Here is a 26,679-nt window from a genome sequence, read left to right as displayed (position 1 = left end):
CAATAGTGTGCCACCACGCCCAGCTGTTTTTGTATTTTTAGTAGAGACGTGGTTTAGCCATGTTGGCCAAGCTGGTCTTGAACTCCTGACCTCAAGTGATCCACCTGCCTTGGCCTCCCGAGTTGCTGCAATTACAGGTGTGAGCCACTGAGTCCGGCCTGACAATCTGCTATATACTTAAAAGTTAGTTTGACCAGGCCGGGTGCGGTGGCTCACGCATGTAATCCCCAGCACTTTGGGGGGCCAAGGCGGGCTGACCACCTGAGGTCGAGAGTTCGAGACCAGCCTGACCAACATGGAGAACCCATGTCTCCACTAAAACTACAAAATTAGCATGGCTTAGTGGCGCATGCCTGTAATTCCAGGACTGCCCGGGGGTCGGGGCCCTACTGGGTTCCAGCTGGTGGGCGCGGACAGGGCGGTGGGACAGCGGGGCCTGGCGGGTGGTGGGGGCCTTTCTGGGGTGGAGTCCAGGCCTTCCTGGGGAGGAGCCCGCGGCCTTGGGAGCAGGGCCCGCGGGGGTCGCTGGCAGGGCGGTGGGAAGGCTCTGCTTTCTGAATGGGGGCGGGGACTGCCGGAGTTGCGGGGCCTGCCTGGGGTGGGGCGGGGCAGCCTAGGGCGTGGAAGCAGTGGCTGTTGGAGCGGGGCCTGTGAGGGAGCAGGGAGGGCGGCGGGAAGACAGGGCCTGCGACGTGGAGGCGTGGCCTGCCTGGGGCGGGGCGGGGCGCGCGCGGCGGGACAGCCTAGAGGCAGCGCGTGGAAGTGCGGGCGTCCCTCCTCTCCAGCGACCTAGCCCCGCGTGAGGGAGTGAAGGCAGCGCATTCGCCAGACAAGAGCGATGGGTGAGAACGCAGCACCAGGTCTCCTTTGACTCCCCTGGCACGGGGAGGCCTCGCGCGAGCGCCCCGCCGCGGACCCACCTGATTGGGACTGTGGAGGAGGGCGGGACGGAGTGGAGGGTTCGCCGACCGCGTCGCCCTCCTGGGTGTCGCAGCTCCTTCCTCGGCAGTCCCGGGGCGTGAGAGCGCGACCGGCCGGGAGGTGGGGGCCCCGGGACGCGGCCTCACGTGGCCTCGCAGGGTTCCAGGAGCCCCTGAGTTAGCCGAGCGTGCGCGTGGGTGTCGGGGGCGCGCGGGTCTCCAGCCCGGGAGGGACTGCGGAGGCTGCGAGCTCTGGGGGCGGCGGTAGATCCTGGAGTCCCACTACCTGCCCTAAATTTCCACTCCGTCCCTGTCGCCCAGTGTGACCTTGGGCCTGACTGCAGCTCCCAGTGCCTCAGTTTCCCGCTCTGTGGAGTGAGAGTGACAGTGGTCCCACCTGCTGCATGTGTGAGGCTTTGGCACCCCTCTGGCCCTTGGGAAAGGCTAAGGAAACTGGCTGTTTACTCTGTTTACTCCGGTTTTACAGGAAAGGAAACTGAGTCTCAAGACAGTTTAGTAATTTGTCCAAGGTCACCCAGCCAGCAAGTGGTAGGTTCCAGGCCTGACCAGCGCACCTGCCCCAGCACATTCTAGAATGTTCTGCCCCAGTTTAAATGGGGTACATGCTGTGAGGCCTGAGGTTTTTCCGGCCTCACTTATCTTTCCCTCCTCCCCACACCCATGTGTAGCTCTCTCTCCCCATAACCTTCTGGGGGCAGCTGAGTCTCTCTGGACATGACCCCTGGCTCAAGCACAGCAGGCAGAGATAAGGGGCTCAGGGAGCACCAGCTTCATGGATGCAAGAGTGAAGGAATGAAAGAGCCGGCTCTGTCTTTCAGGTCTGATCTCAGAGCTGAAGCTGGCTGTGCCCTGGGGCCACATCGCAGCCAAAACCTGGGGCTCCCTGCAGGGCCCTCCAGTTCTCTGCCTGCACGGCTGGCTGGACAATGCCAACTCCTTTGACAGACTCATCCCTCTTCTCCCGCAAGGTGTGAGGCTGGGGCTGAAGGGAAGTCCAGGGGGAAAGTGGGTAAGAAGGTGAGGGGGGAGGTCTGCAGGGGAGTGAGGAGGGCGGGGAGACAGCTGGCATAGACACCTCTTCCTACCCTCCAACCTGCTTCTCTCTGTTTCAGACTTTTATTACGTTGCCATGGATTTCGGAGGTCATGGGCTCTCGTCCCATTACAGCCCAGGTGTCCCATATTACCACCGGACTTTTGTGAGTGACATCCGAAGAGTTGTGGCAGGTAAGAAGCAGTGTATTTTTCCACTCTGGCCCCAGGTCTGCCAGCAATTCACGGGAGATCTTAGGAAAGTTGAAGAGTTTGCTTCCTCCTGTGGGTCTCCCAAGCAGGTCTCCTGGGTGAACACCCCAGATGCTGGGAAGGGATTTCCTGAGCCCGGGGAGTAGAAGCGAGAGGGCGGGCTGAGCCTGTGCACAGCCAGACCTTCTGGCTCCTAGCGTTTCCAGCCTTGAAATGGAATCGATTCTCCATTCTGGGCCACAGCTTCGGTGAGTACACTGACCAGCAGCCAAGTGGGCCTGGAGTAGGGCTGGGAGGGAAGGACAGGAACTGCTGCCCCACCACTGTCCCCTGCGCTTATGAGATCTGCAAAGAGAGATGAGAGCATCAGAGATTGACCACTGTACCCTCTGACCTCAGGCAACTGCTGCAAGGGACACAGAGATGAGGGAAATGTGGTCTTTTGAGTGGTCGGGTCTGATGAAGGGGCCATCGTGGCCCAGATAGTGAGCCCCCAGCCACCCATATGGAGCCCCCCTCTCCCTCCGCCATTGGTGGGAAGAAGCTTTAGGGTTTGCAGCTGGGGAGGGAGTGAGGGAATGTCACCAATGGCTCTTTTGTCCCCCAGGTGGTGTTGTGGGCGGAATGGTGAGTAGATGGCTTGTCTGGCCAACTGGGAGTCCCTCGGGTGGGGTAGGGAGGGGAGCACAGAGGAGGAAGGAGAAGGTACCTGGGATAGGAAGTGCCTCCTCCTGTCACAGTAATAGTCATTATGCCAGGAAGTTGGTGTAAACGGTGGAGACTTCTGGTAGAGTTAATGTTTTCACGCCCCCATACCCTGTCCCAGAGCACCCTGGAGTCCCGCCACCACCAGGGTCTGGAGCTCAGTGCTAGGTGCAGACTTGGGGGTGGTGGGGGGAAGGCACATCATAGGATAGAATATTCTCCTTCTGGCCCCTTGGTCAGCTCCCTCCCCCCAGCCTAAAAGATGTTTCCCGGAACCCCAGGGTTCCCTGGGAAAGGTGGGCGTGTCCTTTCCTTCTTCCCCCTATTCATTCTCCCCTTCTCCTGTCCTCACAGTTTTCCTGTATCTTCCCCGAGATGGTGAATAAACTTATCTTGCTGGACTCGCCGCTGCTTCTCCTGGAATCGAATGTGAGAAGCGGGGCTTTCGTGCGTGCTGTCATTAGGGGGACCTGCACCCTGGGCAGTGCTCTCAGCCCTGTCTCCTTTGGTGGACACTAGGGAAGCAGGAGGAGGCGGCAGAGGGTGGGAAAGGGGAGTCAGGGACCCGCTCTCCACCACAGGACAGCTCTCTGCCGCTTATACCCCTAGGAGTGGTCAGGAGAAGGGGTGTGGGGGGACCCCCTGGAAACTGGATGTGTGGCTTGGGATCTGCAGAATGCCAGGCTGATCATGCAGTGGCAGGGGTGGAAGAGGGCAGGAGCCATGGCTGGAGGATGTTGTAGGGCACACAGCTGGGCAGGCGCAGTGCACTCACACCCAGTCGAATGCCTTTGCACTGTGTACACGTTGCACCACCACACATGACAGCCCTAAAAGTGAACTGATGGAACAAGTACTGACCCCTCTGGCCACCACTACCCATAACCAGTACTGTCCCTGCATCTGGGTCCTGGCCTGGTGGTTTACCTGCTGGGTGACCCTTGGCAAATTACTCTCCGGGCCTTAATTCCCGCACCTGTAAAATGAGGTTGGGCTGAATGACGGCCAGCCCTGACATCCTGTCATTTTCTTGCCAAGGTCTCAGCCTCAGTTGTGACACAACTCCTGTCAGTTTCAGGTTTTTTGTCCATAGAAGGACCACAGATCAGCCGGACGCGGTGGCTCACGCCTGTAATCCCAGCACTTTGGGAGGCCAAGGTGGGCGGATCACCTGAGGTCAGGAGTTCGAGACCAGCCTGACCAACATGGAGAAACCCCATCTCTACTGAAAATACAAGATTAGCTGGGCGTGGTGGTGCATGCCTGTAATCCCAGCTACTCAGGAGGCTGAGGCAGGAGAATCACTTGAACCCGGGAGGCGGAGGTTGTGGTGAGCTGAGATTGCGCCATTGCACTCCAGCCTGGGCAACAAGAGTGAAACTCCATCTCCAAAAAAAACACAGCACTTTGGGAGGCCGAGACAGGCGGATCATGAGGTCAGGAGATCGAGACCATCCTGGCTAACCTGGTGAAACCCCATCTCTACTAAAAAAAAAATACAAAAAACTAGCCGGGCGAAGTGACGGGCACCTGTAGTCCCAACTGCTCGGGAGGCTGAGGCAGGAGAATGGCGTAGACCCGGGAGGCGGAGCTTGCAGTGAGCTGTGATCCGGCCACTGCACTCCAGCCTGGGTGACAAAGCGAGACTCCGCCTCCAAAAAAAGAAACGGAAAAAAAAAAGGAAAAAAACAATGACCACAGATGCCATAAGGGCAAGAATCATGTCCATCTCTTTGTCACCACACCCCAAACCCTGGCACCTAGGAAGGGCTCAGTAAATGTTCCTTGCATGAGCTCAGCTAGCTCAGGGACTGTTGTGAGGATCCAGTTCACAGATGGCAGACAGCAGACACTCCCTTCTTTCTGCATTTCACCCACTGAATTGACAAGCGCAGTGGCCCCGGGGGCTTCCTCCTGGGTGAGTCAGGAGGGGCATTTGTTCCTCTTGTCCTCCATTCTCAGGGGCGGGTAGATGGGAGTTGGGCCCGAGGCTGTCCTCACAGAGTGAGCCACGCATCCTGGGGGAGCCTGGAAGCCCCAGAACGGCGCCCTTTCTGCCAGTCCCTTTCTGCCACTGAGAGTGATGGCATTTGTTGAACCAGAAGAAATCGCCAACCCCGGTGGTTCATGGCGTCTGGACCCTAATTTCATGCCTTTGCAAAGCACTCAACAGTTGACAGAGATTCCCCTTCCTCCCCATCATCCCACCTGATCTCTTCACTGTCTTTGCCAAGAGGGGCTCAGCGAGAGCAGAGGGCACTCTCGAGAGCAGAGGGCAGGGCGGGGAGGGGCGGAGGCCTGGTCTGCAGCCTGGATCCCTGCCCACCCAGCCAACTGTGCCTCTTAGGAAGTGGAGAACTTGCTGACCTACAAGCGGAGAGCCATAGAGCACATGCTGCAGGTAGAGGCCTCCCAGGAGCCCTCGAGCGTGTACAGCCTGAAGCAGCTGCTGCAGAGGTGAGTGCCTGGTGTGGATGGGGAGCTGTGGGGTCCACGGGAGGACACCCGGTGAGACGTGGGGGAAGCTTCTCTCTCCCTCTCACCCAACAAGCCTGTCTCTCTAGGGTTACACTGAGCACCAGGCTTTCCAGGGTCTTCAGGGACGTTATCTCCTTTCCCTCTGCCCCTGCTCCGGCCACGCCCCTTACTTACCCCAATAGCCTCCCCACACCTCTCAGCCCCCGCCTCTCCCCGAGCACACGCTGCTTCCACGCCTTCTCTCCCCTCTGGGACTCCAGCCTGGGCTCCCTTAGCTGGAATTCTCCCCTGTGCTTGCTCACTGGCTTCCCCACTCCTGGGGGCCTCAGCTGGGAAGTGCCCTGACACCCCCAGGCGAGCTGTCCCTCCCTGCCCTGCAGGTAACCACACTGTCCAATAAGAGCCTACTGACTCCCCTGGTTCCCGAGGCCTGTGAACCCCACAACCCCCACTATGGCTGACTTGGTCATGTTTGTGCCTCCTGCATCTGGCGGTGGGCCTGGTAGGTCGGAGCTCCTCACATATTTGTTGTTTGAAGGAGGAGAAGCCCCCGACTGCCCCACCACACACGCACGCGCACACACACACACCCTGCCCCCCACTGCCCCACCACACGCACGCACACACACCCTGCCCCCCACTGCCCCACCACACGCAGGCACACACACACCCTGCCCCCCACTGCCCCACCACACGCACGCACACACATACACACCCTGCCCCCCACTGCCCCACCACACGCACGCACACACATACACACCCTGCCCCCCACTGCCCCACCACACGCACGCACACACACACACACCCTGCCCCCCACTGCCCCACCACACGCACGCACACACATACACACCCTGCCCCCCCACTGCCCCACCACACGCACGCACACACACACACACCCTGCCCCCCACTGCCCCACCACACGCACGCGCGCACACACACACCCTGCCCCCCACTGCCCCACCACACGCACGCACGCACACACACCCTGCCCCCCACTGCCCCACCACACGCACGCACGCACACACACACCCTGCCCCCCACTGCCCCACCACACGCAGGCGCGCACACACACACCCTGCCGCTGTAAACATGCCATTGAAACACGGGACACAGTCCAGGCGCAGTGGCTCACACCTGTAATCTCAGTACACTGGGAAGCTGAGGTGGAAGACAGCTTGAGCCCAGGAGTAGAGACCAGCGTTAGCAACATAGCGAGACCCTGTATCAAAAAAAAAAAAAAAAAAAAAAAACAGGAAAATTAGCTGGTCACGGTGGCACATGCCTGTGGTCCCAGCTACTTGGCAGCCTTAGTTGGGAGGATTGCTTATCTCCAGGAGGTCGAGGCTGCAGAGAGCCATGATCATGTCACTGTACCCCAGCCTGGGTGACAGAGTGTTACCCTGTCTCAATTAAAAAGAAAACAAGGGCTGGGTGCGATGGCTCATGCCTGTAATCCCACCACTTTGGGAGGCTGATGCAGGCAGACCACGAGGTCAGGAGATCGAGACCATTCTGGCTGACACGGTGAAACCCCGTCTCTACTAAAAATACAAAAAATTAGCTGGGCATGGTGGTAGTGGGCACCTGTAGTCCCAGCTACTCAGGAGGCTGAGGCGGGAAAATGGCGTGAACCCGGGAGGTGGAGCTTGCAGTGAGCCGAGATCACACCATGGTACTCCACACTGGGCGACAGAGTGAGACTCTGTCTTTAAAAAAAAAAACATGGGACATATACACCCTTTGTGGGTGACCTCCCTTTCCTCCCTTTCGCTGCTCTTCTCTCCTTTTTTTTTTTTTTTTTGGAGACCAAATCTCGCTCTCTTCCCCAAGCTGGAGTGCAGTGCCACAATCTCAGCTCACTGTAACCTCTGCCTTCTGGGTTCAAGTGATTCTCATACCTCAGCCTCCCAAGTAGCTGGAATTATAGGCACACACCACCATGTCTAGCTAAGTTTTATATTTTTAGTAGAGATGGGGTTTTACCATGTAGGCCAGGCTGGTCTCGAACTCCTGACCTCAGGTGATCCGCCCGTCTCAGCCTCCCAAAGTGCTGGGATTACAGGCATGAGCCACCATCCCTGGCCCTCCTCTCCTTTTCATCTGATGTCCTCTGCCCTCCTCTTTATTGGCCTCCAGGCACCCAGCAGCCTTCTGTCTCCCCCAGGTCACTGAAGAGCAATAGCCACTTGAATGAGGAGTGCGGGGAGCTCCTCTTGCAAAGAGGAACCACAAAGGTGGCCACAGGTAAGGGACTTCACTGTCCAAGGCCGTTGTATATTTGTCACTATTCTTACTGAGGATATCAAGGACTTGCCCTAGACTAGGCAAGATACTAAGCACTTTGCAAACAGCATCTCACTGAATCCCCCTCCTGCCTCACCCTCATCCCATTTACAGCAGGAGAAACTGAGATTCAGTGTTGCCAAGTGACCCGGGCGAGGCCATACAGCTACTGCACATCCCAGAAAGCCACACTCTGGGAGAGTTTGGTCAGGTGTCTTGGACTAAATGTTGGTGAATGTTGTGGCCATGCTCTGCTGGACCTGGGGTGGGTGCCCAGCCCCAGGGGCAGGCTGTGAGGACATCCCAGGGGCTGAGTGACTTGGGAGAGGCTTTTCACAATGGTGAGGTGGAGCTGGTGTGTCTTGCCTTCAGAGCAGCTTCTGGCACAAGCAATTTCTGTACTTTGCATTTTATCCAGGAATTTTTTTTCTTTCGTTCTTTTTTCTTTTTGAGACAAGGTCTCACTCTGTCACGTAGGCTGGAGTGCGGTGGCACCATCATGGCTCACTGCAGCCTCCACCTCCCGGGCTCCAGACATTGTCCCACCTCAGCCTCCTCAGTAGCTGGGACTACGGGTGTGAGCCACTGTGCCTGCCCAGGAAATCTTTTCTAAGGTGCACTACAGGCCCGGCTCAGTGAGGCTGCAGTGAGCAAGAGCCCACCGTCCCTCTCTCAGTGGGGCCAGACCTCCAGCATCACAACTCCAGGGGCCGCCGCTCACAAAGGGCACCCCCTGGAGTTGAGCAAGGAGGAGTCCGGGCAGAGGCCTAGATTCTTGGAAGAGAAGCAGAGGATAAACCGGTCAATAGGTACATGAGCGGTTAGACATTCTCTGGATGTAACGAGGGAAATACACACGCTCTGGAAGAGACTCGCGGCGGGGCCTGCTCCAGAGGGGTGGTCCGGGCGGCAGCTCTCCCAGGGTGAGGGAACAGCTGGAGGGAGATGCTGTCGTGGGATGGAGAATGTGCTGAGCTGGGCGAAACAACGTGGCTTCCTGACACGGCCAGCTGAGTGAACCTGGGACAGTCCTTTCCCTTTTAAACTCCCCTTGTGTGCTCAGGTGACAAACAAGGTCTTGGGTTTTTGCGCTCATCGGATCAGGCGAGGTGGGCATGTGCCTTCCCTTTATAAAGTGCTGAGTGATGCGAGCTCAGAAACTCCTGGGGGCGGGGTGGGGCGTGTTGTGGAGTCTACCATGCCGGCTGGGAGGGAGGCTATGGGATGTGTAGGGACTTTGGAGCTGGAGTCAGCCCACCCTGGCCATGAGCTGGGCCAGTGCTAATCAAGTGGGAATTCAGTCTCGTGTGGCCAGAATTTCCAGTTGTTCAGCTCTGGAAATTCCAGCTAATTTTTTTGTATTTTTAGTAGAGATGGGGTTTCACCATATTAGCCAGGATGGTCTCGATCTCCTGACCTCGTGATCTGCCTGCCTCGGCCTCCCAAAGTGCTGAGATTACAGGTGTCCGCCACCATGCCCGGCTAATTTTTGTATTTTTAGTAGAGATGGGGTTTCGCCGTGTTGGCCAGGCTGGTCGCGAACTCCCGACCTCAGGTGATCCACCTGCCTTAGCCTCCAAAAGTACTGGGATTACAGGCGTGAGCCACTGTGCCTAGCCTGAGGATTTTTATATCTGACAGGACCGTCTCCCTTCATGGCTCTTTTACAGAATTTTTCTACTAGTCTTTTTTTCTTTTCCTTTTTTGAGACAGGGTCTTGCTCTGTTGCCCAGGCTGGATTTCAGTGGCAGGATCTCGGCTCACTGCAGCCTCTGCCTCCTTGGCTCAACCCTCCCACTTCAGTCTTCCCAGTAGCTGGGACTACAGGCGTGTGCCACTATGCTCCGCTAATCTTTCAGCTTTCTGTGTAGAGATGGGGTCTTGCTCCATTACCCAGGCTGGTCTCAAGCGATCCTCCCACTTCGGCCTCCCAAAGTGTTGGAATTACAGGTGCCTGACCTCCTGCTATTCTTGCCTGTGTAATTTTTCCACGTGAACTTTAAAATCAGGTGGTTTAGGCGCCCCCATACAAATCTTGTTGGTGTATCATATATGTATAGTTTAGTGGTTTTTTATTTGTTTAATTTTTTGAGACAGAGTCTTGCTCTGTCACCCAGGCTGGAGTGCAGTGGCACCATCTCAGCTCGCCACAACCTCTGCCTCCCTGGTTCAGGCCATTCTCATTCCTTAGCCTCCCGAGTAGCTGGGACTACAGGTGCCCACCATGACACCTGGCTAATTTTTTTGTACTTTTAGTAGGGATGGCGTTTCACCATGTTGGCCAGGCTGGTCTCAAACTCCTGGCTTCAAGTGATCCACCCGCCTCGGCCTCCCAGAATGCTGGGATTATAGGCGCAAAACACAGTGCCCAGCTCATATATGTATGTTTAAATAATAAAATAATAATGTTAATAACAGTAATAACCTGTGCACCTATCACACAGCTAAAACAATGGCACAGCACCCGTTCCTTTGAACCCTCTCCAGCCCCTCCTGGACCCCACCCAGAGGTAAACACCTGTCTATTCATTCAGCAAGCACTTTGGGAGCCCCTCCTATGTGGCAGGCACAGTTCTTGGTCCTGAGGATACAGCTGTGAACAAACCAAACTGTTTGTCCTTGTGGAAGCTGAACTCTAGCAAAGAAGAGAAGCAGTCAATAGGCAAAGGATGAAGTACCTTAGAAAGTGCTATGGGGGCTGGGCGTGATGGCTCACACCTGCAATCCCAGCACTTCAGGAGGTGGACAGATCATTTGAGCTCAGGAGTTTGAGACCAGCCTGGCCAACATGGCAAAACCCCGTCTCTACTAAAAATACAAAATTAGCTGGGCGTGGTGGCGGGCGCCTGTAGTACCAGCCACTCTAAGGTTTGAGGCAGGAGAATTGCTTGAACCCGAGAGGCGGAGGTTGCAGGGAGCCGAGATCACACCACTGCACTCCAACCTGAGCGACAGAGGGGAACGCTGTCTCAAAAAAGAGAAAGTGCCATGGAGAAAAATAAGAAGGGGTGGTGGGGAGGCCTGGCCATGCAGGTATTTGAGAAAGATTTATACAGGGGAGGGAGCGGCCCTGCCTCTTATCCTGGACACCTGCAGCTCTAGTTCCCCTGTGTCCTGCTGGACGGGTTCCGTACAAACACCCCTCAGTTCACGTCTCCATCCCTTCCGACCGCCGGCAGCTTCCAGCCTGCGATTACCCCCAGGGCCACAGGGGACCCTCTGCCCTTTCTGGACACTCCCATGCAGGCCGTTCTTGAGGGGACATTCCTCGGGAAGGAACTGCCGGGTGTTCAGCCTACAGTTGAGGCCGCGTTGTTGGCCACCATCGGGATGGGGGCAGAGAACCAAGTCAGCTCCCGAAGCTAAAGCTGGTCACCACCCAGGCCTCGCAACTCTGCTCATGTTTCTTTTTTCATTCAGTGTCTTCTCAACAAACGATGACACCATTGTTACTTATTTGCTTTTTCCTATGAATGAGTTTCTCAGAGACAAGAGGTCCACCATCCACCTGGCTGTCAGCCTAAGCTCCTGCCCTCATTTTGCACTGGCCCTTTGGGGTGGTCGGTGAGGGCCCATGTGGGCTGACAGGTCCGTGGTCAGGTGGGCGTGGTTGAGCCCTGGGCAGCTAAGGACGTCGGGGGCAGGTGGGAGAAATGAGCCCTGGCTGGAAAGGCCTGGGGAGTCCCAGCAAAGTCATGGAGTGTCCCCTGAGCCTGACAGACAGCATTGACGCCGCTGTTTTGGTGCTTCCGCCTCCAGGTCTGGTTCTGAACAGAGACCAGAGGATCTCCTGGGTGAGTACCGCTGCGTCTGCGTCCCCCCCGCCACAGTTTGACTGTTAGCATTTTTGTTGTTTTTGAAAATTACAGGCTGAGCGTGGCGACTCACGCCTGTAATCCCAGCACTGTGGGACACTGAGGTAGGTGGATCACCTGAGGTCAGGAGTTTGAGACTAGCCTGGTCAACATGGTGAAACCCCTTCTCTACTAAAAATACAAAAATAACAACAACAACAAAATTAGCTAGGCGTGGTGGCACACGCCTGTAATCCCACCTACTTGGGAGGCTGAGGCAGGAGAATCGCTTGAATGGGAGGCAGAGGTGCAGTGAGCAGAGATTGCACCACTGCACTGCAGCCTGGGCAACAGAGCGAGACTCCATCTCAAAAAAAAAAGAAAAGAAAAGAAAAAAAAAGAAAATTACATAGATAACATAATACATAATAACTGTCAATGTAAGCATTAAGTGTGCACTTCAGTGGCATTAAATAGAGTCAGTGGAGGTGAGGAGAGGAGAGAGATTCTAGGCACTGGCCACTGCACAGGGAAAAGCTGGAAGTCAACTCGGTGCATCAGTTGAGAGCGGGATTCCTGATAGAGGCTGTGAAGAGGGGAGGGGCAGGATGACAAAGTTCTCAAAAAACAGCGTCCCATCTGGAGGCCTGGAAGTGTGTCACTGGAACACTTGTGTTAATAGAAACTTGGCCATCTCTGCCACTGAGGGGCTGTGTGACCTTGGGCAAGGTGCTTACCCTCTCTGAGCCTTGGTTGTCTCATGTGCAGAAAGAAAGTGCTTTCATTCATTCAGCTGGTTTCTGAGCAGCTTGGCTAGGGGAGCCACGCCCTGGGCCTGCCTTTGAAGGGTTGTTGTCGAGACTAGGTGAGGTCATGTGTGTTGAGTGGCCTCGCACACTGCTGTCGCTTCAGGTACTCATGGCCTGTGCTATTTTGTGATTCTTCAAAAATGGTAGAGCACTGGACACGTGTGAGACTGTCATTAGAGGTGGGGAAGCTCTAACTGCAGGGAGACCGCTGAGAGCTGCTCCCCAGGCCCAGGCCAAGAGACGAAGCTTGGACCAGAGTGTCAGCCAATGGTCTGGGAATGTTAATGTGTTTGTCTTTGATCCATGTGGGATTTGTTCTTGAGCATGGTGTGAGGTAGTGATTCATTTTTCTTTTCTTTTTTTCATGTTTTAAAAGTTCTATTTTTCTTTAATTTTATTATTATTATTATCATCGATACAGAGTCTTGCTCTTGTCGCCCAGGCTGGAGTGCAATGGCGTGATCTCAGCTCGCTAGAATCTAATGATTCTCCTTCCTCAGTCTCTCGTGTAGCTGAGATTACAGGCGCCCTACGCCATGCTGGGCTAATTTTTTGTGTATTTTAGTAGAGACAGGGTTTCGCCATGTTGGACAGGCTGGTTTGGAACTCCTGACCTCAGGTGATCCGAATTTTTTAAAATTTTTTTGTAAAGGAACATTTCACAAATTTTCACATCATGCTTGTACAGGGGCCTCGCTAATCTTCTCTGTATTGTTCCAATTTGGCAGTATATGTGCTGCTGAAGCAAAGCACCCACATTCTGTTTATTTATTTATTTATTTAGAGACCAAGTCTTACTCTGTCATCCAGGCTGGGGTGCAGTGGCCCAAGTTTGGCTCACTGCAACTTCTGCCTCCGGGGTTCAAGCAATTCTCCTGTCTCAGCCTCCTGAGTAGCTGGGATTACAGGTGCCTAACACCATGCCCAGCTAATTTTTTGGAATTTTAGTAGAGATGGCGTTTCACCACATTTGCCAGGCTGGTCTCGATCTTCTGACCTCAAGCGATCTGCCTGCCTCGGCCTCCCAAAGCGCTGGGATTACAGGCATTAGCCACTGCGCCCAGCTTAATTTTTGTATTTTTAGTAGAGACAGATTCAAGTTTGCCTGTTCCTCTTGTGCCCAGGAAGCCCCTCCTGTGTGCAGGCCCGAAAGGCTTGGTCACACCCCACTGTGAGATGTGGCAGCTGCCATATGAGAGCACGCAGGACTTGAGGACAGTATGGGAACCCCTGTTTCAGGGAAGGCACCTCAGGTCATTTTGGTCTGAGAAGCAGAAAATAGCTGGAGGGCCAGGGTGGAACCAAGGCAGTGAGTTTTCACGGGCGTGTGTGTTCATGGCCATAGCAATTTTATATTCATGATGCTGGAGGTGGAGGAGTATCGGGTGTGATTTCATGGAGCTGGTCCTTATGGGAGCTTCCTGGAATTAATCCACTGAGCATGCATTTATGAAGCTTCTCCTCTGCGCTCTGTGTGCTGAGAACTAGGAATAGAGAAAATGCTGAGAGCTCCTGCCCTTAGAGTCCCCAGATCAGAGCAGCACAGTCCAATGGAAGCAGAGTGTGAGCCTCGTGGAACTTGACATTGTCTAGCAGCTATATTAAAACAAGCCCAAGGCCGGGCGCAGTGGCTCACGCCTGTAATCCCAGCACTTTGGGAGGCTGAGGTGGGCAGATCACCTGAGATCGGGAGTTCAAGACCAGCCTGATCGACATGGTGAAACCCTGTCTCTATTAAAAATACAAAATTAGCCAGGCGTGGTGGTACATGACTGTAATTACAGCTACTTGGGAGGCTGAGGCAGGAGAATCGCTTGAACCCGGGAGGCGGAGGTCACAGTGAGCTGAGATTGCACCACTGCACTCCAGCCTGGGCGGCAGAGCGAGACTCCGTCTCAAAAAAAAAAAAAAAAAAAAAAAAAAAAAAAAAAAAACTCTATCAATTGTTCTCATATTTTTATTTAACATCCACAATGTTATCTCAGATGTAATCAACATAAAACTTGACTGCATTATTTTGCATGCTAAGTTTTCCAAATCCAGCTTTGTGTCACACCTACAGCACATCTCACTGGAGCTGGCCACAGCCCCGCCATCCAGACGTGAAACTGTCACAAGACAGGGCAGGCAGGGTTGTGGAGGAGGCCGGCAGGGGCCATGATGGAGTGCCCATCCTGCACTGTGGTCCCAGCAAGTTTCTTCCTCCTGGCAAGAAGCCTGTCCCAGGCTGGCAGGGGACAGCGTGAGGTGCAGCCTATGGACTGGGAAAGGGGTGTGGAAGGGCCATGCCTCAATCCTAAAATCCAGGCCCAGAAGTGGCCCAAGTCACTTCTCTGCCTTTAATCACACAGCCATACCCAGTGGCAAAGGAGTATGGGAAATGGAGTCAGGCTGGGTAGCCACGAACCCAGGAAAAGTGGAGAACAGACTTGGAGAGGGCAGGAGTCTCTGGCCACCAGGGGCTAAAGAGCCTTTGATGAGGCGGTGATGTGGTGGGGTCCTGGGCTCCGATCCAGGGTGGAATTCACCATGCTTTTATCTTTGCAGCCTGAGAACAGTGTTGACTTAGTCAGCAGGGAGCTGTATGCGCATTCCATCAGGAAGCTGCAGGCCCACGTCCTGTTCATCAAGTGAGTCTGGACCAAGTGTGCTTCAGTCACCCCCAAAAGACACATGGGCGCCAGGGATCTCCGGGAGGGAGCCGTGGCATGAGGCTCCAAGTTCTCTGTGTTGACCACACCGCTGAGGCTCAAGATCTTTTTCGGGAAGCCCCCCTGGCAGCAGGGTCATGGAAGGAGGAAGGTCAGAGGAGGGAAGGGCTCAGGCAGCGGGGATGGGCCAGGGCCGTCCCACACCTTTCCACAGGTGTCAGCGGGGGGCATGCGCAGGTAAGGCTCCATGACCAGTGAGCACAATCTCGGCTCACTGCAACCTCTGCCTCCTGGATTCAGGCGATTGTCCTGCCTCAGCCTCCCGAGTAGCTGGGACTACAGGTGCCCACCACCACACCTGACTGACTGTTGTATTTTTAGTAGAGACGAGGTTTCACCATGTTGGCCAGACTGATCTCCATCTCCTGACCCCATGATCCGCCCACTTTAGCCTCCCAAAGTGCTGGGATTACAGGCATGAGCCACCATGCCTGGTCCACCACAGACAATTTTTCAGCCATAAAAAGAAACGAAGCACGGACATGGGCTCCAGTGTGGATGAACCTTCACGCTAAGCAGATGAAGTCAGACCCAACCATCTACGTGTTGTATGACTGCATTCACGCTCAAGTCCAAAGAGGACACACTGCAGAGACAAAGCCAGTTCATGGTTGCTCAGGACCGGAAGCCTGTGGCGGGGGGGCGTGTGTGAAAGCGCAGAGGTTCGGGACTTCATTCGGGGTGATGAAAATGTTCTGTAATTGTGACGATGGTCTCACAACTCAACGCATTAAAAACCACGGGATTGTAGACTTTCTTTTTTTTTTTTTTTTTTTTTTTTTTTTTTTTTGAGGCGGAGTGTAGCTCTGTCGCCCAGGCTGGAGTGCAGTGGCCGGATCTCAGCTCACTGCAAGCTCCGCCTCCCGGGTTCACGCCATTCTCCGGCCTCAGCCTCCCGAGTAGCTGGGACTACAGGCGCCCGCCACCTCGCCCGGCTGGTTTTTTTTTGTATTTTTTAGTAGAGACGGGGTTTCACCGTGTGAACTAGGATGGTCTCGATCTCCTGACCTCGTGATCCGCCCGTCTCGGCCTCCCAAAGTGCTGGGATTACAGGCTTGAGCCACCGCGCCCGGCCGGATTGTAGACTTTCAATGGGAGGATTGTAAGATGTAAATTCTCTCAGAGCAAGTGTGGACTCCAGAGCCTGTTCAGATCCCAGCTCTGCTATTCAGGGCTGTGACTGTGGCCAAGTCCTGACCTCCCTGCGCCCCAGCAGGGCTGTACCTTAAGCACTCGCTTGCACCTGACTTGTGCCAGCCGAGTGTGAGCTGAGATTAACTGAACCTCAAATCCAAGCCAGGGTCAAGGGACCCGGCTGTGGGAGGTGGGGTAGCCCAGGCTTTGGTTTCTCCTCAGAGGCCTGAACCCAGGGCAGGATGAGGGCAGTGCTGGGAGGCGGTTCTAAGATGAACCCCAACAACCCCAACTCCTCACTTTCCAGAGCAGTCCACGGATATTTTGATGTGAGAAGAGAGAGTTACTCTGACAAGGAGTCCCTGTCATTCATGATACACACGCTGAAGTCCACCCTCAAAGAGGTAAGGCGGGCTCAGGCAGCTGGTGTCCGGCCACTGTCACCCACTCTGGTCCCACCTCACCCATCTCTTCTCGTGCACTGGGAAGACCCCTGGTCTGGCCCCAGGTCCAACAAGTGACCACCAGGATCTCTCAGGCCTCACGCTCCACTGTGGTCAGTCCCTAGAGGCCTGGGGACACATGTCATCAGAATTCAGGAAACAGAGACCTTTCGTGGGGAGATTCTTTTATCATCCTTGAGTACCCACCCTCCTTCCTGGGCCAGACACAATTAGGTGACCCAACTGCTAGAGGCAGTCCCAGAGTTTTTATTTTATTTTTTGAGACAGGGTCTCATTCTGTTGCTCAGGCTGGAGTGCCGTGGCTCAATCATAGCTCACTGTAGCCTCAAACTCCAGGGCTCAAGTGGTCCTCCCACCTCAGTTTCCTGAGTAGCTGGGACTACAGGTGCACACCATCATGCCCAGCTAATAGTCCCCCCGCCTTTTTTTTTTTTTGAGATGGAGTCTCACTCTGTTGCCCAGGCTGGAGTGCAGTGGCAAGATCTTGGCTCACTGTAACCTACGCCTCCTGGGTTCAAGAGACTCTCGTGCCTCAGCCTCCTAAGTAGCTGGGATTACAGGCACCTGCCACCATGCCCAGCTAATTTTTATATTTTTAAGAGACGGGATTTCACCATGTTGGCCAGGCTGGTCTCAAACTCCTGACCTCAGGCGATCTGCCCGACTTGGCCTCCTGAAGTGCTGCTTTTGCAGACAGGAGCCACCATGCCCAGCCTAGTCTCACATTTTATAGGCTCCCAAACCACAGCAGAACACCTGGCTGCCTCTTCCCTCCGCACCCATCGCGCCAGTGGGTGTGCTGGCTGTAGGTGGGGGTGGCTGTGCCCGGGTTCCTCGGAGCACCTGGTGATTCATGGTCACCTACCCACAAACACCTGACTCTGGGGCCTCTGCAGGTTTCCTGGCGTTGTCACAAAGGGAAGAAGCGTACCTGTGGCTGGCTGGTTGCCTGGTCAGAGCCAAGGCAGACAGGGCCTTCCCGTCTGGCTTCTTGAAGGCAGGCACAAATCTGCAGGCTGCTCATGCCAACATCTGATTATTTTTTCTCACGGGGACCTCCTCTAATACAATCACAGCAACCCTGGCCTCGGCCCCGCCCTGTCCCTGACGTGCAACTTCGCAACTCAGCTGGGAGGCCTCCAAGTCCCCAGGGCTTACACACCTCCTGGGGTGCTATGGACTGACTGGGCTCCAAGGTGTAGTGTGTGTGGGAAACTCACCATGGGAGCCACTCCTGCCCTGCAGGGAGCCAGAAGGCTGTGGGAGGGCCCTGACCCCAAGGGCCTAAGGAGCTCCCTAGGCTCCTCTGGCCACACCTCACCACACACTATCTCCCTCCTCCAGCGGTCCCAGTTTGTGGAAGTCCCAGGCAATCACTATGTCCACATGAGCGAACCCCAGCACGTGGCCAGTATCATCAGCTCCTTCTTACAGCACAAATACACGCTCACAGCCTAGCTGTAGCTCTGGGCCTGGACCTGTAGCTCTGGACACGACGACCTCGTGCTGCCAGACTCAACACTGGGAATGTGAGTTCCCGAGCCCCGCAACAAGGCCAGGCGTGTGGGGACAGGCCTCACTGGTCTTGACGCCCAGCCTAGGGTGTAGTCAGGGGAAGGAGTGAGACTCCAACTTCAACATCTGTGACCTCAAGAGGGAGACAGAGTCTGGGTTCGGAGGGCTGCTGTCTCCTGGCTAATAACCTCCAGCCAGCTGGAGGAAGGAAGGGCGGGCTGGGGCCTCCTAGCCTTTCCCTGCTGCCCAACTGGGTGGAAAATAAAAGCTTCTCACATTCTCACTGCTTTTGAGGCTGTTTCGTTACCATCAAGGGCTTTTCCATTGAGGGAAAAGTGAAAACAGAGCGGATTCATGCAGGGTCCTTGACAGGAGGGTGTGGAGGCAGGAGATGGAAGGGACAAGTCCTCCTCTGGGCACACCCAGGAAGGGACAGGTGCCCAGGACTGCTGAAGCCCAAGACCCGAGGGGTGGCCTGGCCCTTCACTCCTGGCCTGTGTGGACCCTCATGGGGCTGCTGGACGGGGTGGCCTCAACCTGGGGCCCGTTTCCCAGAGCTCGGCCTCTCGGAGATGGCTGCAGGCCCTGCCTGGCCTCATGTTCCTCCAGGCCCCGCACCTCCAGCCATCACTGCGGCTCTCGCAGCTCAGTAGGGTCGGAATTTGCGCTGGGCCCGCAGCAGCTCAATCCTCTGCTTGTCCTCCTCGAACTTCTTGCGCAGCTGCGCTAGATCTGGGGGCGAGAGGAGGCGCGGGGCAGGGTCAGACAGCACGCCCCCAGGACAGCCGGCTTGCTCATGCCCCACCCCTCCTCCCAGTTATTGTGGGGCGCGGGGGGCATGTCTCCCCCACCAACCCAGCCCCCTTCCCAGCTCTGCTTTGGGGGCAGGGTCTGGATCCTGGAAGGAAACAACCCGACGGCAGGCCAAGTCCAAGGTCAAGGCCAAAGTGGGAGATGCACCCCGAGCGTGGAGATGAAGCAAAGCAAAGGCATCCGCCCCCACCCCGACCCCTGCGCAAGGGGGAAGGAAGGAGTCCTGACCGCTCGGCCTGGAGCGACCCTGAGACTCAGTAAAGGGACCCCACCCCTAGTGCTGGTGAATGGCGATGGTAACTCTGGTCACCGGGTGGCCCAGGTCAGTGGCAGGCTGATGGCATGGAGGGGGAAGCTGAGGGTCTAGAGCGAGCACAAGTGGGAGCCAAGAGGGCCAGCGAGGCAGGGAAAGCACCAGTGACTGGGCGAATGGCTCAGGGCCTGCTGCAGAGCCCCTCCCTGTGCCCTAGGCAGGGCAAGAAGACTCCTCTCCTGGGCCCACAGGGAAGCTGTCCTGTAGACAGGGACCCCAGGCAGTGGGACAGGAGGCTCAGCCGCAGCACCAGGAGTGGGTCACAGGTGATCAGGTGCACAGCCAGGAGAGGGTCCTGTGCAGGCCACCTGACCCACACCACACACACACCCCCCGCATACCCACACACAACCGCACACACACCTGCACACCTACACACACCACCATACACCCACACACCCACACACCCACACCCACACCACCACGCACACCACCACCACACCCGCACACTACCACACCCACACACATCACACCTGCACATGCTGCATATACCCGCACACCCACACTGCACACACGACACACCCGCACACACCCAACACACCTGCACACCCACACACCCGCACACCACCACACACCCGCACACACCACACACCCGCACACACTACCACACCCACACCACACCCACACACCCACCACCACACACCTACACACCCACACACACCACCACACACCCACATCACCACATACCTGTACACCCACACACAGGCGCTGTGCAGGGCCACCTGATACACAGCACATACAGAGACACACACACCACCACCACCACTCCAACACACATACTCTGCAGCACCCTCCCTGCACCCACAGTGGGTTCGGAGGCCCCCTTTGCACTCGAACTCCTTGCTGGCTGGGGGCTGACGAGCGCCAGCACTAAGTGCACAGGAGCCCAGAGGTGGGCACTGATGACCCAGGGTCCCACCCATTGAGCAAATGCATCTGCCCCGGGGGGTGATGGGGGACCGCCACACAGGGTGCTGCCAGGCTGGGCCTCTTTCCAGAGCCTGGTGGGAGCCCTGTGCTTAGGGACGCCCTCCCTCTGTGACCACCAGGTTCAGAGCCCGCCATCAGGAGCCCTGGCCAGAGGCCTCATCCAAGGCTGGGGCCAAGGCCGAGGGGCCTGAGGACGGGCTGGGCGTGGCTTACGCTCCATCTTGCTCTCCCGGTGCTGCCAGGCATAGAAGTTGAGCAGCTCCTTTCGGGCGCGCTTCCGTCTCTCCCTCTCCAGCACCCGCAGGCTGGCTGCTTCAGTCCGGGGGAGCACAGGCCGCCGGCCCCGGCGGGTCACCTTCACCCAGCCCTCCTCGTCAGGGACCCCCTCCTCCTCCTTGGCCTTAGCTTCTTCCTGCAAGGAAGGTGATCCCGTAGTCCGGTCGGCGCCTGGGACCTCCTGCAGTCTCCAGCAGCCCATCCTCCACGCCCTCCTCCCAAAGTCAGAACCGCCCTGAGCCCTGCCCCCCAGGGACGGGCTGCTCCCCTCCTCCCAGCATGGTGCTGGGGCTCAGGATGGCCGGGAGGGCACAGACCTGCCGGCACTGCCTCCTTCTCCACTATAGACCATGCGGAGACTAGATGTGTCACCCAGCCAGGCAGCCCAGGATCCAGCAGGGAAAAAGGGAGCCTGGCCTCTACAGAGTGGCTAAGGACAGGCTGCCACCGCCCTCCCTCTGGGGCGTCACCTTCCCACAGCCACACGGGCGATGCGGTGCTCGGCCGACCCTGCGGAGCCTCTACCTCAGCGATCTTCTGGTCATACGCCTCCATGAACGTGTCCACTTCCATCCTCAGGGCCTCAGGGTCAGGTATGGAGTCTGCGTAGTCACTGATCCACTCTGAGGAAAAGGGAGGCAGGGAAACGGAGCTTCCTCAGGCCTGGCATTTGGGCCCCACCCCAGGGCCTGCCAGGCTAATGGAGACCTTTTCCCACAGGGCCCGGGACGCAGGTGCTAAGGAAACCCCAGGGGCTGCAAGCTGGGCCCTCGCTCTGCCTGCCCAGTATGCCTGTGCCGCTCTGTGCCAAGGGCTCAGGCTAACGACTCCCTGGGGACCCAGACACAGCCCCGCGGTCCTCCTGCCCAGGCCTCCACACGCCACTCTCAGGGAGCATGGACTTGGCTGGTGACATTCAAACACTGTCCCCACAGAGTGTCCTGCCAACCCAGAGCCCAGAAAGGAGGTGCCAGTCACCCCCGCGGTACTAACTGTGAATGCCACTCTTCACAGGGTGGCTCTCTGTGGACACCAGCAGGGGGCCCTTCAGGGCCAAGGCCGCTGACACCCCATTTGGCTTCTGGAACACCACATAGGCTACCTGGAACCCCTGAAGACAGAGACAGATGTCAGAGGCTGGGGGCTTCTCCATATGTCTGGCACAAGGTCTCCAGGCCCGCCCTCAGCCTAGCTGGTGGCTACACCAGGGGAGACAGTGCTAGGCTATTCCTGAGCCATGGAGAGAACCAGAGGCCATCCCATAACCCAGGTCAGGGGCAGCCACACTTCCAGTGATCCTGCTTCTGCGGGAAGTGACAGCTGTTCCCAGCTCTTCCTCAGGAAGAGGGGACACACAGGCTGCCTTTCTTCCAGTCACAGGAGGGATGCTGTGACACACGCAGGGGTCGCCCTGGGCCAGGGCAGGTTTTTGGAAGCCAGGCCTGGGCACACGCACCATGCCAGATGCCACTGTGTGGGGAGGAGGTGTGGGCTCCAGGGCCACTGGGAAAGCCATGAGGAACAGTGCTCCTGGAGACCCGGCCCCTAAGCCTGGGGAAGGAGCTCCCTCAGCGGGGGAAGCAGGAGGGCAGCCGGGGGAGGCCCTGCAGGCGCCCAGCAGAGATGGTCCCTGAGCATTAACACAGGACAGAAAAAGCGAGGCAAGAAGTGCAAGGATGTGGCAAATCTGGGAAGGAATTGCAGGCTTTGTCACCTGGACAGCCTCCTACACCACACACGGTGAGGATGGGCTCAGGACCAGAGAATGCTCTGACGTCCCACTGCCAGCTCCCCCAGCACACTGGGCACAATGCCCCACCCCCCTCACTCTAGTGGAACCCTGTGCTTGGCGGCTCACCGGAACCGGCTTGGGATGAAAAAACTTCGACCTTGACTCCTTTGGGCTCTCGGCCAGGTCCGGCTTCTCCTGCAACTCTACAGACTGGACGAGGCCACAGGAGGACAGGAGGCGGGACAGGCTCTCCTGCCGCAGGGAGAGGGAAGTCAAGTGTGAGCATCTGCAGGGGCATCCGAAAGCCTCCCTCTACCATGGGTGGCACTGCCAGGGGTCCAGCGCCTCTGAAGAACTCAGAGCCACAGCCACATCTGCCCAAGCTGGGAGCCTGTGGGCGCCACAGCCTCCGACCTGTTCTGCAGGGATAATATGGAGGTCAATATTCCTGCTCTTTCTCTTTTTTATTTATTTATTTTTTTTGAGTTGGAGCACTGCTCTGTAGCCCAGGCTGGAGTCCTATAGCGTGATCTCGGCTCACGGCAACCTCCACCTCCGGGTTTCAAGTGATTCTCGTGCCAGTCCCCCCAGTAGCTGGGATTACAGGCGCCCACCACCACACCCGGCTAATTTTTGTATTTTGAATAGAGACGAGGTTTTGCCATGTTGGCCAGGCTGGTCTTGAACTCCTGACCTCAGGTGATCCGCCCGCCTCGGCCTCCCAAAATGCTGGGATTACAGGCATGAGCCAGCGTGCCCCGCATATTCCCGCTGTCTCTCATTGGAGACAGGTGGGGACATTCTTGCTGTTATTCTGATTTTCTATGACAAATTTTACTACCTGAATCAGCAGTGGTGACCCTATGCTGTGACAGTCAGGATGGAGGTTGTCTGTCTGAATCAGCAGTGGTGACCCTATGCTGTGACAGTCAGGATGGAGGTTGTCTGTCTGAATCAGCAGTGGTGACCCTATGCTATGACAGTCAGGACGGTGGTTATGGGTGGAGGAGACAGCAGGGGTTCTGGGATGTGCTGCTGTGTCTCCACCTGGGTGCTGACTACACAGGTATGTTCTGTCTCTGGGATGCAGCAAGCTGGACACCTGCCACTGGGGCCCTTCCCTGTACACATGCTGCACTTCAAAAAAGGTCAGAACTCACACCCCCTCTTCTACACACTTCTTTTTTTCTCTAAGTTTAGAGGAATGTTTTAGAAATTAGGGTTTCTTTTTTGAAAACTAATCCAGGAATTCCCTTGGCCAGGGGCGGTGGCTCACGTATGTAATCCCAGCACTTTGGGAGGCTGAGGGGGTTGGATTACCTCAGGTCAGGAGTTCAAGACCAGCCTGGTCAACATGGTGAAACCTTGTGTATACTAAAAATACAAAACTTAGCTGGGCATGATGGTGGGCGCCTGTAATTCCAGCTGCTAGGGAGGCTGCGGCAGGACAATTGCTTGAACCTGGGAAGTGGAAGTCACAGTGAGCCATGATCGCTGTGCTCTAGCCTGAGCAACAGAGGAAGACTCCGTCTCAAAAAAAAAAAAAAAAAAAAAAAAATTCCAGCAATTCCCTTAGTTTAGTTTTTGTTAAAAAAATAAATAAATAACAGTTGTGTTTGGATAAAATTAGAGGCACTTTTCATTTCTTTATACTTTCCTACTTTCAAATTATGGACACATATAATCTCAAAGAAAACACGTAATTCAAACAACTTTGGGTAATACGTAAAAAAGCCTTGGGCTACTTAGGATTACACTTTTTTTTCCTTTTTTTAGTTTGAGTCAGAGTCTCACACTGTTGCCCAGGCTTGAGTGCAGTGGCGCGATCTTGGCTCACTGCAACCTCCGCCTACAAGGTTCAAGCAGTTCTTGTGCCTCAGTCTCCCAAGTAGTTGGGATTACAGGCATGTGCCACCATGTCCGGCTAATTTTTGGGGTTTTTTTGGGTTTTTTTGAGATGGAGTCTCACTCTGTCACCTAGACTGGAGTGCAGTGGCGCAATCTCGACTCACTGCAACCTCCGCCTCCCGGGTTCAAGGGATTCTCATCCCTCAGCTTCCCGAGTGGCCAAGACTACCCGCGCACGCCATCATGCCTGGCTAATTTTTTGTGTTTTTTAGTGGAGACAGGGTTTCACCATGTTGGCCAGGTTCGTCTCGAACTCCTGACTTCAGGTGATCCACCCGCCTCAGCCTCCCAAAGTGCTGGGATTACAGGCATGAGCCACCCATGCCTGGCAGGATTATACTTTTTAAAACATCTTTAAAAAACCAGTTTCCTGACTGGAGATCAAGGTAGCCCTCTGGACACTCTCCTCTGGGGCTCCCATTAGCTGTGTCCATCTCACCACCAAGGACTTGGTAGAGGCTAGAGGAGCCCCCACCTAGAGCCCACAGGTCCCCTCCCAGACACTAGCTCACCTCTGTGCAGTATGGGGGCACATTGAGGACAAAAAGAGTCCTCTTCTGAGGCCAGGTGGACTTGGTGCCTTGTCGAACGCCATGTGCTTTCACATAGAGGTAGTGAGAAGCCTGCTGCTTTTCAGAGAACTTGATTGGAATAGCTGGAAAGGAAATGGGAGGGGAGAGATGGCCAGGCTACCCTGAGCTGAGGCCAGCAAGACATTCACACAACTTCCTTTCTCCGCATCCCTGTCTAGTCCTATCTGCTCATCGATCCATCCATCCCTTCACCAACTCCCCCACCCTACCCTTTGGCAAAGCCTGTGCGGGCTCTAAGAGTCTGCCCAGGAGGGCCTCCCAAGGTGGTGCAGAGAGAGAGAAGACAAATGGGCAATGATTACAGATGGGGGCGCAATGAAAGGGAAGCTCGAACCCCGCGGCTCTTGGAGTGAACACCAAAATCCTAACCGTGGCAGGAAGCTCCGTGAGACCCTGCCTGCCACTGTGGTCTCTTCTTGTACCATCTTCCCCACCACCTTGGATTCTCCCTGTTCCCCTGGGTACACCAGGGCCTCACACACATTGGCCTCTCTACCTCTTCCCTCCTGCTAACCTTCAGGTTTAGCTCAAACCTCGCTTCCTCAGGAGAGCCTTAGCATCACCCTCCACCCCTCCTGCCAGGTCAGATCCCACTGCCTGTGCCTTCACAGCTTCTCTTAACAGTCTGTAGGCTATACTGATGAGATTCTTTGGTTAATCGCTGGCACACCCATGACTGTAATCTCATAAAGCTAGGAACTGCTTCTATTTTTCTCACACCTCCGTCAGACTACCGGTTGGTATAGAGCTGTGGTCCCTGAACTCAGGAAGCTCAGTTGCAATAACGGAGAAGACAATTACCAAGTAAGCATACCGCAAGCTTGTATCAATTATGAAAGAAACATTACAGGGTCATGGGGTGGCAGAGGTCTTCTTTCCATAGGCTATCGGGGATGGCCTCTTTGAGGAAGCAACATTAAAGCTCAGACCAGAAACGCCACTGTGCAACAAACTGGCACAACACGTGTAAAAACCCAGAGGGGGAAAAAGCATGTTGCCTCAGAGAAACAGAAAGAGCTTTAGGTCAGCACCAGTCAGACCATGTGGCCCACACAGGTTAAGAAGTCTGCTTTTTGTTTTAGAAACGAGTGGATAAAGCTACTGGAGGGAATGCAGTGGGTGTGGGGCCTATCGTGGGCGTGTGAGACATGCTCTAATTTAAATCACCTTAAAAAGAACATTCTGGTACGTGGGTGGAGAACAGAAGCAGGGGAAAGAGAAAGAGGAGGGCAACCAAGCAGGAGGGCCCGTAACAGCCCAGTAAGAGCTGATGGGGGCTGGACTAGAAGCAGAGGCGATGAGAAGGGGATGGGCTCACCTGGACGAGAGAGTGTGGACGGAAATGGGTTTGCCCTGGGTGAGAGGTGCACAGAGGTGGGCTCATCCAAGGGAAGCGTGGACCAAGACAGGCTCGGCCCGAGAGAATGGGCAGGCAGAAGGGCGCCGCGTGGGTCCTCGGGATTCCGAGGCTGGGGCTAGAGGCCGCCGGAGCTCACACCCAACCGTGCGGCCGCTCCTGGGGACCCCCGGCCGCCGCCAACCCCCAAACACCTCCCGGCGATGCCTGGCCGCCCCCGGTCTCGCGTCCCGGAGCCCCTCACCTGCGTAGCCCGGTGGGCTGGGGATACAGTCCTCCGGGTCCCGCGCCGCGCGCTTCCTCCTGCGCGCCACCATCTTGCCGCCGGGGAGCGCAGGGGCCGCCGGGAGTTGTGGTTCGGCGCCGGCGCGAGCGCGTTTCCGTGGCGTCTGTCCCGCCCCCTGGCTCCAGGCCCGCCGCTCCGGCCCCGCCCGCCAGGGCCCAACCTTCAGCTCAGAGTCAAATCAGCGCGCCAAGTGGAAGGGAATGTAAGCGTTGACCCCGGCCAGTCACGAGTGCAAACTCAGCTTTCCACTCATGCATTCACACATTGAATACGCACTGTGAGAGAAATACAGGATGGCTGCTAGGTTTTCAGTCGGGGCAACTAAGAGGATGGTGTTGCCATTGACTGAGATGGGGAGACTGCAGGAGAGGGGCCAACTTGGGGAAAATCGAG

General features: G+C 56.1%; 2 protein-coding genes and 1 pseudogene across 2 annotated transcripts; 1 reads left to right on the top strand and 2 right to left on the bottom strand.

The window, feature by feature from the left end:
* Positions 1–723: 723 nt before the first annotated feature.
* LOC103223419 (serine hydrolase-like protein 2) lies at positions 724–18,399 on the top strand. Its single transcript, XM_073006655.1, has 12 exons — positions 724–842; positions 1,760–1,909; positions 2,054–2,167; positions 2,392–2,433; positions 2,793–2,812; positions 3,245–3,319; positions 5,238–5,347; positions 7,533–7,612; positions 11,411–11,445; positions 14,802–14,884; positions 16,407–16,503; positions 17,908–18,399. Exons 1-12 carry the CDS (start codon positions 839–841, stop codon positions 18,019–18,021), a joined length of 924 nt encoding a protein of 307 aa, XP_072862756.1. The 5' UTR covers positions 724–838; the 3' UTR covers positions 18,022–18,399.
* On the bottom strand, positions 12,890–13,007 carry LOC119622927 (U6 spliceosomal RNA; annotated as a pseudogene).
* LOC119627361 (ribosomal RNA-processing protein 7 homolog A) lies at positions 16,790–26,348 on the bottom strand. The gene is made up of 7 exons (XM_073006654.1): positions 26,245–26,348; positions 24,563–24,705; positions 22,269–22,394; positions 21,404–21,521; positions 20,936–21,033; positions 20,348–20,546; positions 16,790–18,810 (listed from the first exon to the last, which is right to left on the bottom strand). The coding sequence occupies exons 1-7, from the start codon at positions 26,315–26,317 to the stop codon at positions 18,725–18,727; spliced, it is 843 nt and encodes a 280-aa protein (XP_072862755.1). The 5' UTR covers positions 26,318–26,348; the 3' UTR covers positions 16,790–18,724.
* Between the last annotated feature and the right edge of the window lie 331 nt (positions 26,349–26,679).

The sequence above is a fragment of the Chlorocebus sabaeus genome, chromosome 19 (assembly GCF_047675955.1).
Source record: "Chlorocebus sabaeus isolate Y175 chromosome 19, mChlSab1.0.hap1, whole genome shotgun sequence".
Classification (NCBI taxonomy): domain Eukaryota; kingdom Metazoa; phylum Chordata; class Mammalia; order Primates; family Cercopithecidae; genus Chlorocebus; species Chlorocebus sabaeus.
This window is presented reverse-complemented; position numbering and strand designations above follow the sequence as displayed.

Coding starts and splice junctions, on each gene's coding strand:
- LOC103223419 (XM_073006655.1), top strand. Junction 7,613..11,410: donor AACCACAAAGGTGGCCACAG/GTAAGGGACTTC, acceptor TTCCGCCTCCAG/GTCTGGTTCTGAACAGAGAC. Junction 16,504..17,907: donor TGAAGTCCACCCTCAAAGAG/GTAAGGCGGGCT, acceptor TCCCTCCTCCAG/CGGTCCCAGTTTGTGGAAGT.
- LOC119627361 (XM_073006654.1), bottom strand. CDS start 26,317: ATGGTGGCGCGCAGGAGGAAGCGCGCGGCGCGGGACCCGGAGGACTGT. Junction 24,706..26,244: donor CAGCCCACCGGGCTACGCAG/GTGAGGGGCTCC, acceptor TTTCCTTTCCAG/CTATTCCAATCAAGTTCTCT. Junction 21,034..21,403: donor TGTGAAGAGTGGCATTCACA/GTTAGTACCGCG, acceptor CCTTTTCCTCAG/AGTGGATCAGTGACTACGCA.